Source organism: Rousettus aegyptiacus, unplaced genomic scaffold (assembly GCF_014176215.1).
Source record: "Rousettus aegyptiacus isolate mRouAeg1 unplaced genomic scaffold, mRouAeg1.p scaffold_m13_p_1, whole genome shotgun sequence".
Lineage (NCBI taxonomy): Eukaryota > Metazoa > Chordata > Mammalia > Chiroptera > Pteropodidae > Rousettus > Rousettus aegyptiacus.
In genome coordinates this window covers 130,537,495-130,551,189 of record NW_023416284.1, presented here as the reverse complement: position 1 = coordinate 130,551,189, position 13,695 = coordinate 130,537,495, and the positions used below count along the sequence as shown (strand labels likewise).

Genomic DNA, 13,695 nt, shown 5'->3' with positions numbered 1-13,695 from the left:
GTCAGAGTCTGCCTTTACTTAAAGTCAACTCAATAATACCTTTTAGAGAAAAGTAATAATATTTCATTGAAAATATATCTTAATTGTAAGAAATCTAATTATCAAAGATAAAAAATGTGCAGCTCACGGCATAGGGAATGCAGTTAGCATTAATATAATGGGTAGGTAGAGATCCAGAGGAAAGAAAGAGCAATTAGGGATCGTTTTATAAACTACATAATTGTCTAACCCAGTGTACTGGATACTTGAAACTAATGACAACATTTTTTTTGAAATGTGTAGTTCAGATGGTTCTCCAAATCTTTTGGGTCATAGACACCTTTGAAAATATGGTATATACTCTAGAACCTTTCTTTAGGAAAAAATAAACATTCACAAAACTACCTGCAAAAGCTCAGTTGCAGGCCTCCCAGGGAAATCTGTGGACTTTATATTAAGGCTGCTCCTCTACTGCACCCTACTGGTGAGTCTTTGCCATGGCCGACATGAAAAGGAGATTATTTCTGTGTAACATTCCTAAATATTTTTGTTTTCTTCTCCAGGGCTTATTGACTATAATTTTCATTGCTTCCGAAAGGCCATCCATGAAGTTTTTGAGGTGAGAATGAAAGTGGTAAAATCACGAAAGGTTCAGAATCGGCTGCAGAAGAAAAAAGGAGGGACCCCCAATGGGACCCCTAGACTGCTGCTGTAGGTGAGGTTTCAGGAACAATTTTTGAAATCAGACCTTTCAATGAGGCTGCTGCACTGCGTTGCACTAAAGGAAGAGAAAGAAGGAGATTGGGACACATAAATTTGTTGTAAAAAAAATTCCTGCAACCCTCTTATCTTCTCTTTTTTAAAATAAAGCAAGCACTTTGAAGCAAAAACTTGTATATTAACAATAAAGTGAAATCCACTGTAATTTCATTACACAAATGTAAACTTTTATGGTCTGCAGTCAAAAATCCTGTGTGAGAACTGCCAGGAACTGTATATATTTTGCACTTTTTCATGTTTTTTTCTCATCGAACTAAACTTTGATAAAAACTTTTCTAAGCTTTTTTCTGTAGTGTCAAGGATGTGCATACTGTAGTTCCTCTCTATATGGCAATCAGAAATTAATCAAAAAGTGCTGCATTGGCAATGACTTTTTATAAATTTGGGAATCTTTGCTACCAATTGTTGAGAAAAAACATTTTTCAATGGAGAGGGAATAGGGCAGCAAGCTCCAGGAGCAATAAGAACTGTCCCTTATTTATAATTGGTAATAACCAGGAGTTTTGTAGAATAATAATAGCACCAAACTTATCTAAACATTTCAATAGCTATGGCAGTGCTTCCCTACTCAACAGTTTTTATAAAGCTCTTTACCTCAACACATATCTCTATAATCATTTTATACAGAGAGGCTGTTTCTTTTCATTGAATTACTGTTCTTTAGAGCTTTGGGGACCAGATTTCCAAAATGGTGCCGAACACTTGAGAGAAATAAGAATGCCGCTGAATTGCAGAGTTTCTGGAGTCTTTTTGGTGTTTGCCACCCAGGCTAAAGTAACATCAGAGGCCACGTGATCTCCCAAATGTAGGTGATTGGCAGCTGGAGATAGAAAAATATATATGCAATTCAGTATGGAGATAGAAAAATATATACAATTTGGTATGTTTGGCCTCTGTATAGTAAGCCTATTACTGTGCAACATTTGAAACGTTTATTTAGGACCAGTTTTCTTTCTTTTTTCTTTTTTCTTTTTAACTCCATAATCACAGGGGATGTCTCACATCTCTACCACAGAGCTAAATCCTGTTGGGCACATTTTCATCTGAGTCTCTTCATCTGTGACAGTGTGCCTTGTGGAATCTACTCGTTTCACCTTCTGATTAAACTAGAACTCAGCTTGCTAACAGCATGCTTTGCACAGCTGAAAAGCCATCCCGAAAACCCTTGAAGGTCAGTTGAGAAGGGGATGGCTAGAGGAGGCATTAGAGTTAGCTTTGTATTTGTTTTGTTATGTTTACTTTAGACTAACAACAAGTTAAAAAACTTAAATCTACCCCATCCCAAACCATTCCAAGTAGATAAAAATTCTAGGTCCATCTCAAAGGTCAGTGCCCTAAGGCATGTTTGTGGGTATGAGAAAAAATATATATATTATTAGCTAATATACATATTAAATATAATATATATATTAGCAGAGCCTCATTAGGGATATCACAGCTGCTTCTAGCAAAATATATCAAATTCCTAAGGCAACTTGTCCTTGAAACTGTCCCACTTCTATCTGTGGCTTTTTTCCATCCTCTCTACGTCTTAATTTCTATTCCCTTGAGGCTGGTGACTGCAGTTTAAGATGGTAGTTGATTGGGGTTTAAGGTTTGAGTCCTCCTAAGGGTCTCTGCATTTTGGAAGTAAATGTCTAAAAATCATGAAGGAGCCCTAACGTCCTTCCTTGTGATTTCTGCTCAGAAACCTGGGTGAGTAGGAACCCGGGCTTCCAGGGAAGTCTTTTCCCTAATTTCCACACCTATACCCTGTTGGACCTTTGCCAACAGGCTTGGTACAGGTGGGTTATTCTTATAAATCTAATTCTTTAATATTTTTTACACAATGTTTCTTTTTGAATAAGCAAATAAAGAATCACTTTTCTAATGTGACTTAATCCCCAGGGTAGAGACATTTGCTTATCTGGTAACTCACACATTACTTGGATATATACATATATTATTGTAACCAGGTGGAGCTTCCATTTTTGAGTTAGGTATATGATGAGTTCTTATTAAAATGTGCCTTAAAAGCCTATTACTTCAAGAGCAAATGATTCTTTGGGGGAAAGGCAAAATCAGTGCTATGGCATAAGACCCCAAGTTTATGATACGAAATGCACTCTTCGATTAATCACACACTAATAGAGATCACTGCCTCAAACCTGTAAGCATGGCAATGACCTCTTAGTTTTAGAGAGATGTAGGAGTTAGTCTAAGTTTTTGAAATCTGTGCCATTGGAATTACAAAATCTTTTTAATTCCTTTTGCATTTTATTTTTGATATGGGACTTAGCTTACTGCAACATGCATGGCCACCTTTAGCTCTCAAATCCAATGCTATACATACAGAGCCCAAAATACATGGCTACATGACTACTCTGGAACATTTTTGTTCATTTTCAGAGATTGAGAACTTGACCTACAGGTTCTAAGGAAATTAGAACATCTTTGTGGAGGTGAGACTATATGAATTATCCATCATCTTTATTTTCAGTGATACAGATTAGTATGTATGACCAGAGTAGAGTGTTTTTGAAGGAATAGAAATCAAAAATTGATTGACATTCACAGATAGTGTTATTTTGTATACATATTTTGGACCCTTAAATATAAAATGACTAAAAATACAGCAATATTGTTAAATACGGGTTATATGCTAACTCTGAAACATACTCCAGAAAAGCAGCCGAACTGTTTTGATTATTAAAGTACAGTATGCATTCAACTTATATGGACTGGATATAATTTGTAATCAAGTGTAGTGTTATATTTTATGCAGTATATCATTTATAATGATTGTTAAACCATTGCTTTCACGAATGTTAACCACCAATTTGAAAGACTGTGTCGCACACTCAGGATTTGATAAGGCTCACGTTTTATTTTAAACAAACTCATAACTAATCTTTCTGGGAGTAGAATGGTCTCTTTGGTGAAAAGGAAGTATGGTCTTTCATATTTACCACACACACGTATCACGACTGGATGGCCCTCTTGGGTCCCTTTAGTCAAATGTTTTTGTCCTGATTAACCAGCTTTCATTTTGTGAAAATAAGGATAAATTTCTCTATTTAAATTGGAGTGGTGCTTTTATTTTTGTTTTCTTTAAACCCTCTTTTCTCTCCATATTTTTGATGGTGACATGCCTGCTTGGACTATAGAACTGTTATTTCAGTAAACTTCAGATATTAATTCCTGCTGCTCTGACCCTAATCCCTAGCCATCTGGAAATTCTCTTCCAATCAGTCCACCTTATTGTTCCTTACTTGCTTGGTAAGATTCCACATTATAATGACTTTTACACGTCTCCTAGAATTCTCAGAGAGGGCTAACATTAGATGTTATTTCTTACATATGAAAGCCTGTTTCTGATGGAAAACATGATGTGAAATAATGATATCCAAGATTTTTTATCAGTGGTGATGTTTTTAGGAGAAAGAAAACATCTTTAACAGAATTATTTAATAATAATAGATATTGAGTACACACGTTATGCTTTGCACTGCTTTTTAAGTGCTTTTATATAACTTATCCTCATAAACCTAAGAAGTAGGTTTATCACTTCTGTTTTACATATGAGGCCACTGAGGTCAAATTGATGAAATCACTTACTAGCAATATGATCTTGCTCATCATATTACTAGTAGAACACAAGGCCCGGAGACTAACTCAAGAGTCCAGTTTCTCAACTGCTATTCTAAGCAGCCTCGGCAAATATTCCCTTGAAATGCCCCCCTTTCACAAATATGAAAAGAGAGACTTGAAGCTTAGGATTTACTGCTGCATGGGTTTATGAAGGCTGAGATGCTAAAATATTTAAAATACTTTTCCTTACATGAAAATCAATAGGAGCAGTCTTCTAAATGTACTTTACTCAGGGAAGAAAATCAACGAATATTATGCTCTTTTCTTCCTAATTCATTTAATAACTCTAGTGCCAAAAATATTAAGACAGTGTTTGAATATCTGAAGGAAATTTAAATATCTTTTACAGTCATCTGGTTTTCTAAGAAGCAATAGTTATATCAAACTCTGAGAAAATCAAGAGAAAATAAGTCTGCATTCAACCTTCTACCTTAAGTTTTAATATAATAACAATAACTTATAGAAAACAAAACACTAATCTGGATTAAAATTCAAAAAGCTACATTTCGATCCTAATCCTTCACACCTATATTTAAAATTGCCACTAGCACTAGCATACCTCTGCTGGACAGACCCTCAAATCTAACATGTCCAAAATTGAACAGGCTTCTTTCTTGCTAAATCTCCTGTGGTGTTGTGGTCCTTCCTTGCATCCCTGCCAGAGACTTGGATCTCGTTCTTGACTTTTCCTTTCTGCTCACCTCCTCCAATCAGTCACCCACTTTCTCAGCTCATCCTTACAAACATCTGTTGAATCTTTTTTCCCCATCTCTTCTGCCACTATCCTGGTTTAGACTACCCTCTCCTCTTATCTGGATCTCAATAGCCTCTTAACCAGTGTCTCTCTGCCTTGTCTGTCTATCCACGCATTTCATTCTCCATGCAGGATGCAGACTGACCTTTTTAAACCACTGCAATCCTGACCATATCACCCACTTGCTTTTAACATCTTTCCTAGCTCTCCGTTATCAGTCAAACTCCTTAATAGAATTTGCAAGAGCCTAACTCCCTGGTCCTTACCTCCTTCTTCAGCCTTGGTCCATCCTTCTCTAACAGAGCTGAACCAGTGTGCACACACAGTGTATGTTAAATAAGAGGAACCTTGAGTTTTGGTTCCTTTCTTTGTCATTCATTTTCTGAGGGAAATGATAATCAGTTATCATTTCAACAGTTATCGATAGGATACCTGTTATAGACCCGACACTGTGCTTAGTAAAATAGCTAAAAGATAGATACTGGAGATGGAAGGATTTTAATATCTAAAAATAATACAAAATAAACAACTTTAATTTTAGCTCTTTTATAGGTGTCAATTTTCACAACCACAGTTGTATAGGACGTTTGCACTGTCTAGCAAAGACCATGGATAGATAGCTATGTTTAGTTTACTGTAAGACTAAATATACTATGAGAAGTAGGTTGAGAGAGTAGAAATGTTTATCGAAATAGTGCCTTCCCTTATAAAGAAGAAGAGAGGTAAATTACCTTAAAAGCGTGAGCATTAAATGTTAGTTATTTTAACATTCATACTTTGCTAACTTAATACATATATGAAAGCAATATCATTTCCAGAATTAAATTTAATAAAAAAGTTTATTTTACTGTCACTCTTTTTAATCTGTTTGTACCAGGGACCTATGAGTGCTGCCTAAGGTAGATGTTTATGTTAACATGAGGGGCAGTAGAAGATGTGAGAAGAATCAGATTAAAATGCCTTTTACAGCCATTTGGTTTTCTAAGAATATAGAATATGGGACAAATGCAGAGCTGCTTTTGAGGTCATTTAGAATTTTGAAAGGTTGGATATTTTAAAATGTGCCAAACTTGGCATATCAGGTTCTCAGGAATATCTATTTTTATCATAAATTCAACTTAAGTTCAGGCAATGTGATCTTATTTCAGTTGTACCATCGATATGTTTGCAGTTTTTTATAATAGTCATGATAAACTGAAAATATATGCTTTAAATGGTCCGTATCATAATTTTAAAGATACTTTAAAATGGATCATGTTATTCCAAGAAACAATTCAATTCTATAAAAACAAGTAAATTTAAATTATATATAAAATTAATGAAGTTATTAAAAATAAGTAAATAAGAAACAAAATACAAAAATATTTAAGACTAGTCCAGTCTTTCTTTGTAGAATACTACATTTTAGTTTCAATAAGTGATTTAGCAGTTAAAGCTGAGAGGGGAGCTGGTCCTTAGTATTTGATCTTGAAAAAATAAATTATCTTAAAAAACAGTGACCATATGAACTTATACCCGAAGCAATGTTTGCATGGTGTGCTTATAACTGCCCTAGGACCAAACCTTAGGAGTTTACCTTTTATGAAATATATTTTAAAGTTATCGTTGTTGTAAACCACACTAAATACAATTCACATTTCAAACTATCACACACCTCGCAAATATTGCTTTGTAAAAATCTCATGAAGTTCTGTCCTTTTATGCAACAGTCTAGTATTTTTCTCTTTTATTTCTTCTTTAAAAAAGATCTCATAATTCACTAAAGGGTGATTACCTGCTATTTGCAAAGCACTGCTAGAGTGCAGATCAGAGATACCTGAGGATTTTCTTTCTAGCCTAAAATATTTTCCTTTTCTCTCTGTTAATTTTAAGGTCTTAATAGACATGGGAAATTCTGAGAAAGTTCTTGAGCTTTTCTTTCATTTGATCAGGGCTTTCTGCTGTGTTTTACTTTTCATTGCCATCCCTTGGATGTTTTTGTATGTTGGGTTGTATGAATACAGGTCCAAGAAGCTCAGTCCCGAGAGGATCATCTATTACTATAGACTCTATCCTTGACTATAATAAATAGGTTACTTGGAGTTTAGTAACTCATGAGTTCATATCTAACTTCTACGGAATCCTTTGTTAATCCAGATGACTTTAGACTTATCCAGTATCAAGAATCCATAAGTTTTGCCCTTTTGTGCTAGTTTGATACTTCCAAGAACCAGCTGAACAAGGCCCTTCCCCATAAAAGAGAGCTGATTTAGCCTCTCAACTCGGGGGAGGAGTGAGGTGGAAGAGGGCATTAAGTAGCGTCCAGCTGCCTCAGGCCTTCACCATCCTGCTTCCTCAATCTATACTAATAAGTTAGTAGGACAAGGGGGATCTTTCTAGTCTCCCAAAACACTCAAAAAACTAAGGCCCTTCCCTGAATGGCTAACTACAGTAGAGCAATTAAGATCTCAGTTTCTTCCATACTGACCCTCACCATCGCTGTGGAGAATCCATTCCTATAAGCTGTTTCTATTTTTTTCCGGCTTCCATTAATCCTTTCTGCCTCTGGCCTTGCAGAGAGTTCACTGCTGTAGTATTCCACCTTCGTTAACTAGATGGTCAATAACCAAGACTTATCCCAGACCTCTATAAGGTGGTCTTTCACTTCTCCTTCATGGGAAGCAGCCAGTAAAAGGGCTGACTGGGAGAGACCAGTCCTGTATATCTCTCCATCTCAATGGGAGAGGAAGGAAATCAGGTTTATAATATGCAAGAAATATTCCCACCAATTCCTGTCATACTGTTTCTTGATTCTAAGAATTATCTAGGGTGCTTAAAAATGCAAATTCCTACCTCTGCCCCAGTCTTCTTGAATCAGACTCTTTGTGCAGTGATCTGGGAATGTGTATTTAAATAAGCATCTTAGGCAATTCTCATAATTTGGGAGACATTGTTTGGCCTGTGGTTATGAAAAGGGATGGGAAGGGAAGATGGGGAGGACTAGGATTGGAGTTACCTGGAGGAGATTTTATCATTTCTCCATTCTGTAAACACACCACACAGACACACACACACACACACACACACACACACACACACGTCTCCAGTGTTTGTGTCTCTTCAACTCAATTATGTAGCTTTTAAAATCTACATTATTTAATTTATAATTTATGAATGTAAATTAAATAAAGTTTATTTGAACCATTTATTATATTAGATATTTAAATACTTATTCACATTTAATGTCACAAATTATGCTTTTTCCTCAAATCATTTCATTCAAATTCTTCACAGGCATCCGCTATAGCAGGGTCTTTATTCATATTGGAACAACATCTTGAATCATCTAACAGTTCCTTTCCAGTTATTTAAGATAAAACATGTTTTAAATTGAATAGGATGCTGTCAGTGGAGATTTTACTGAGTTTCAAAAATCTCCCTCCCCTTTGCATATTCACAGTCTCCACAAATGATTACTTCTTGTACTCCTCTTTTCAGTGACATTTTAAAAAGCCAATTGATAATCGTCTCTAATGCTTGTTCTCCAAGGTCATACACTCAGGAATAATAAATGTCTTCATCTTTTCCCCCTGATTCTGTTAGGTAACCCTTATAAGATAGAAAACTGCCATTGCTTAAAGTCCTTTCAAGGACTTGTCATCCTGGAAAGTATTTTGTTCAAAAAAAAAACAAAGTAAAGACAAAAATATGAGGCAACTCTTTTTGAAGAATGATATATTTGGTTTCTATATAAGTGCTCTCTATTCTGGCATATATGGTTTATATTTCCATTTAAGAACATCTGACTGAAAACCAGCTTCGACTGCCAGGGAAGTCAGACTGGCTCAGCTGTTTTCTCACAAGATGCTAGAAGATAGATGGAGTGTGGCATACCTGCACCTTTTGGCTATTCTGTGCTAAAAGAATACATTGTAGGCAAGGCCAGGACTGCTTTTTAGAAGCTGGTGAGTTGATTATTATTCAAAGTTTGACTACAATTGTAAAGTGGATTTTAATGGGAAGCAGCAGTAGTTTGTTCTAAAGATGTTAATATTGCCAAAATGCCCTGTGGCTGCAGAATTACTCTAAGAAGTTCCATAATTCACGTGTGCACTGAGCATTGTCTGTAGACTGACGAATGTTTCACATATCTGTGAACTTTTTTTTTTTTTTGAAATTTGTGGATGCTGTAGTGGTAAATAAAATACAAATTTGTTTAAAAGTATCAAATTCGGAGTAATTCTTGTCATTTTGCACTTTTCCTTTGCAATGAATACAAACAGAAACTAATTTGAATATAGGGACCAGTTCTAAGCTATTCAGGCAGTCTGGAAGTGGATAAATTTCATCAGTCAGCAAATGGCCAAAAAGGGTCCAGAGAATGACAAACTGGGGTGACTGGATATGGGGACACAAAAAAAGGCAGAGCCAGAGTAGCAGGACAGTTCCCAGAAAAGCTATTAGAAGAGGACTCAAATGAAGGAAAGGAGAAGACACAGCTGTGTCCGAGCTATCTGCTGGCATATCATGAATAACAGTTTCATCTTAGTTGCAGGTGTTTCCTTTAGAGCCAGATTTAGAACATGAAATATCTCTTTTGTCAAATTCAGCAGTTCATCAGAACTAAAGAGTAAGGAATATGATGAGTATTGTAATTTTTGTTGCTAATTTTAAATCACCTTTATACAAAAAATAATATAATCCATGCAAATAAAGCAAAAGTATATACAAAGCAGGTTTCTTTATCCTCATCCCTCATATCAAGAGCTATAATTTGGGGGGAGGTGTCAGATAATTCAAAGCTATGGTAACAGATTGGGTCTCCAAGAAAAGATGTAATTTTTAAAAAGCCACAGTAAAAATGATTTTAATAATGTTGCAAACAACTAGATACAACTGCATTTAGAAAATGCTTCTTTATTGATGGGGAAAACCTTTTAAAATGAGGCACAAGTCATCTGGTGGAAGATACCTCCTAAAATTAGTATTGTAAATATTCCACTGGGTTTCAGATATATTCATTTGATATCTCTTCCTAATAGTTCCTTCTAAAATACAGTGTTAGAAAAGTGTTAAAATAGAATGAGCAGGAAGACATATCTTGAACATAGAAACTGAAATGAAAAAAACGAAGTCAATTTTTCTATTGGCCCTCAGTCGGCCACCAGATGGTGGTAGGCAAAAGCACAGCTATTAGACCTGCAATGCAGTAAAGTTGGACATGCAAAACAAAGAACCCCCTGCCTGACACTTTCGTTAAGGTAACCACAGTTTAAACTCGAGTCACTGATAATGACCAATATATACCACTAACACCAGCTACATCCATATGGGAAAATTAGTCTCATTTTTCTTAACTATTCCAAAGGGGAAATCCTGGGGGGAAAAAATGATAGAAAAAAATTATGGCATGTGAGTTTTTTTTTTTTTTTTAATGAAAAATCAAAAACTCTTATAAATTGTTCAAAGGAATTAATAAAATGTTTACAATAAAGTCCATCTATGGCTTTCCAAGCTGTTTATTTTTAATTATACTCTAGCAAGACATTGATGTAAAATTAGTCAATTTATGCTATCAGTCTAAGCGATAATAGCACCGCTACTTGTAAAACAAGTAATCCAATGTGAACAGATTGCTAAAGTGGAATCATTTATGTCAAGGGAATTAAAATGGAGCCTGAAGGCCACGAAGAACTTTGCCTTATACATGGTCTGCCCAGCATGTTTCTCCATAAACTTTTGAGCTTCTCAGCCATGCCTGCACCTCTTTCTCACCATGTTCTCACCATGACAAACAGATCATCAATATTCTTTACTTTGAAGAAGCCAACCCTTTTTGCCCACCAGTGACCTTTTTTGCACGTTAAACTCAACCAATCCTAATTAACCTAACCAGAGTACTTCATTTATATAAAGAGGGCCAGATTGAGGAGAGCAACATGTAACTTGAGCTTTTATAAACCTTGCCTTAGTTTGTTTTAGTTTAAGCCTCTTTATTGTTTTACACTTATTAGCTGATGGCAGATTTTTAGTCTAAAAACGTTTATACAATGGAATTTCAACTCTGTTTAAATATCTATGCTTTATAAATAAAGGCTCAAAGTAAATACACTAAAATGTTCATTCATCATCGTCATTTCTGAGTACGAGGAGGATTATGGGAGATTTGCATTTCGTTCATATTCCAAATATTGAACAAAGATCATGTATTTTGTGATCAAGAAAAAAATTTGAAAATTAAGAAAAGAAGTTTTAAATGCTGAAAAATAAATATCTTAAAGTGTGTAGTCCAATAATAACTCTGAAGTTCTAGGAATCATGTCTCTGTTTTCAAATGGAGGAGGAAAAGGCCTTGCATGACACAGACAATCTGATTTCCTTTTAGCACAGTGAAAACAATCCAGGTTTCAGAGTCAGAAGACCTGGACTTAAATCAGGGTTCTTCAGTTTCTAGATAAGTAGCCTTGAATAAGTCAGTGGAACTTTAAGAACTTCTAAAATGAATTTCAATGTATTCAAGTCACATTAAGACGTAAATGAGAATCTAGAAAAATTTCCTTCCATCAGTATAAAAAAAATGCTACAAGAATAGGAACTTGCAATATCGTTGAAAAAACTGAGAATTTAAGTAAATTGAGTTTTCCGAGACCTCAATTGTCTTCATCTGTAAAATGGGTATAACTAAATTGGGTATAAATGAGAACTCTAATGTCATAACTTATGGCCCAACACTTGGATTTTTGCAGCTTGAGCTCTGAAGCTGCTTACAAGGCATAACTTTGCCCTTTTGGGCTCCAAAACTGCCTACAGAGCAAGCAGCTCCTCATACTTATTGTACTGTTTGACAAATCGTACCCACTGTGCAGTTTGTAAGCAACACACCCTGTCCTGGACCTGCTGGACCATAAGCCTCTGTTCCGTGAAGCTGAACCGAAACTTAAATGCTTAATCATGTTACCTATTGTTCTTATCATTGAAAGTTCAGTTGCCCCCACCAATCAGAAAAGGATGGATGTAAATTCATAATCTGTTTCCCTAGCAACCTTCTCCTTTTAAAAATCCTGTTTTCCCCCTGACCCAGTAAGTAGGTCTTTGGTTCTTAACAAGGACTATGTTCTTTGCAAATCATTTATGAATAAAACTCTTTTAATATCTTTTGGAATTTTTACTTATAATAATCGGATCCATTGCCAAGGCTGTTGTGAAGAATTAGTGAGTTGATGTATATGTGGGGGAGGAAAATTTCTTGGCCCATCACGTTTCTTTTGGTTGGTCTAATAATCAAATAGACATCAGACAGAATAGCAAGAGAAAATAACTATATTTAATATATACATATATATGGAAACCCCCTATACATGAATCAGGGTCCCAATATGCATGAGAGCTTCAGAGACAGAAAATTAGTGTATGACATTTTGAGCTAGGGATGAGGTGAGGTGCCTCGGGGCTTCAGAAAGTCACTGCAGGGAGAGCACATGTTCAGGAATTACTAGTTTGCCCTTCCATATATATATAGGTTAAAAGAGGTTATCTCTGAGAATCTCTTATTATGGGCAAGGACCCTAATTCGGGTTCTTCTAGGTAATCAAAAGAGCGGCAGAAGTTTCTCTTGAGCCCAAAGCTAAAATCGCCTTTAGCTCAAAACAATCCATATACTACAGAGGCACATCTTGGGGTGACTCGTTCTGAACCCCCACGTATGTCAAGTGCCCAATACAGGGCCCAATACATAGTAGATGCTCAAAAACTATAGTCAAGGCTTTGTTCCAAGATGCAAATGGTGATGAGAGAAGGACCTGTACTTCGAAGGTCTTCTGGTTACCATCTAAGGAAAAAAGGAACTTATATGTCAAAGATTATGGTTCTAAAATGTTTAAGATTTGGAAACATTTAAAACTTCACCTCTCGTTCTTTTGGTTATCTCCTGAGTTTGCTTTTTAAGGGGAAAAAACCCTTACAATGAAAAGTTTTCTTTACAAGTACCAAATATAAAAGAAAAATTATCCCAAATTTTATCTGGGATCGAACCCTTCTGCCTAAATGTTCTTCATAAAATATAAGCAATTTTTGGATACACAATGTTTTGGAGAAAATAGCTCCCCTCCCTTAAGCTGTCAGTCAAGAATCAAGTGATCTTTAAATAGAATTACTCTTCTTTTGCATCTTCGCATCTAAATACTTTTTTTTTTTTTCCTTTCTGTGATTGTCTCTGTTGAGAGAAATCTTTGAACTGGCTTGCCAGAGGTCTTTACTCTTGCAGCAAGATTGTAATAAACTTTAACATGTGCTCATAACTAAATTGTCAGAATAGATTTTGTTTTTACTAAGGAAGGAGAGGTTAATAATTCCTACTAAGCTAGTCTTGTGCGGAGAAGAGCCCTACAAGAAGAGCAGACTAGGGGGTGGTGGTTTCTAAAAGAAAGAAAAGCAAAATGTCCCCATCTCTGTGGAAAGAAGGAAAGGAAAGCTCCAGAGGACTACGGTATTCAGAGGTTGACTTGTTGTGGTGTGATCAAATTGAAGACCCACGAAGCCAATCGAGATTAATTATGAGCCTTTATTAGCCGGCC

The 13,695-nt window shown here is 35.7% G+C and overlaps 1 protein-coding gene across 2 annotated transcripts in view; it reads left to right on the top strand.

Annotated features, from left to right (window-relative positions):
- The window catches only part of RRAGD (Ras related GTP binding D), a 43,067-nt gene extending 33,720 nt beyond the window's left edge, over positions 1 to 9,347 (top strand). For both annotated transcript variants that reach the window (XM_016140614.2, XM_016140615.2), the window contains one exon: positions 543 to 9,347. In XM_016140614.2, the coding sequence (XP_015996100.1) occupies positions 543 to 694 (152 nt within the window). In that variant the 3' untranslated portion in view covers positions 695 to 9,347. The remainder of the gene's footprint in view (positions 1 to 542) is intronic.
- The last annotated feature ends 4,348 nt before the right edge of the window (positions 9,348 to 13,695 follow it).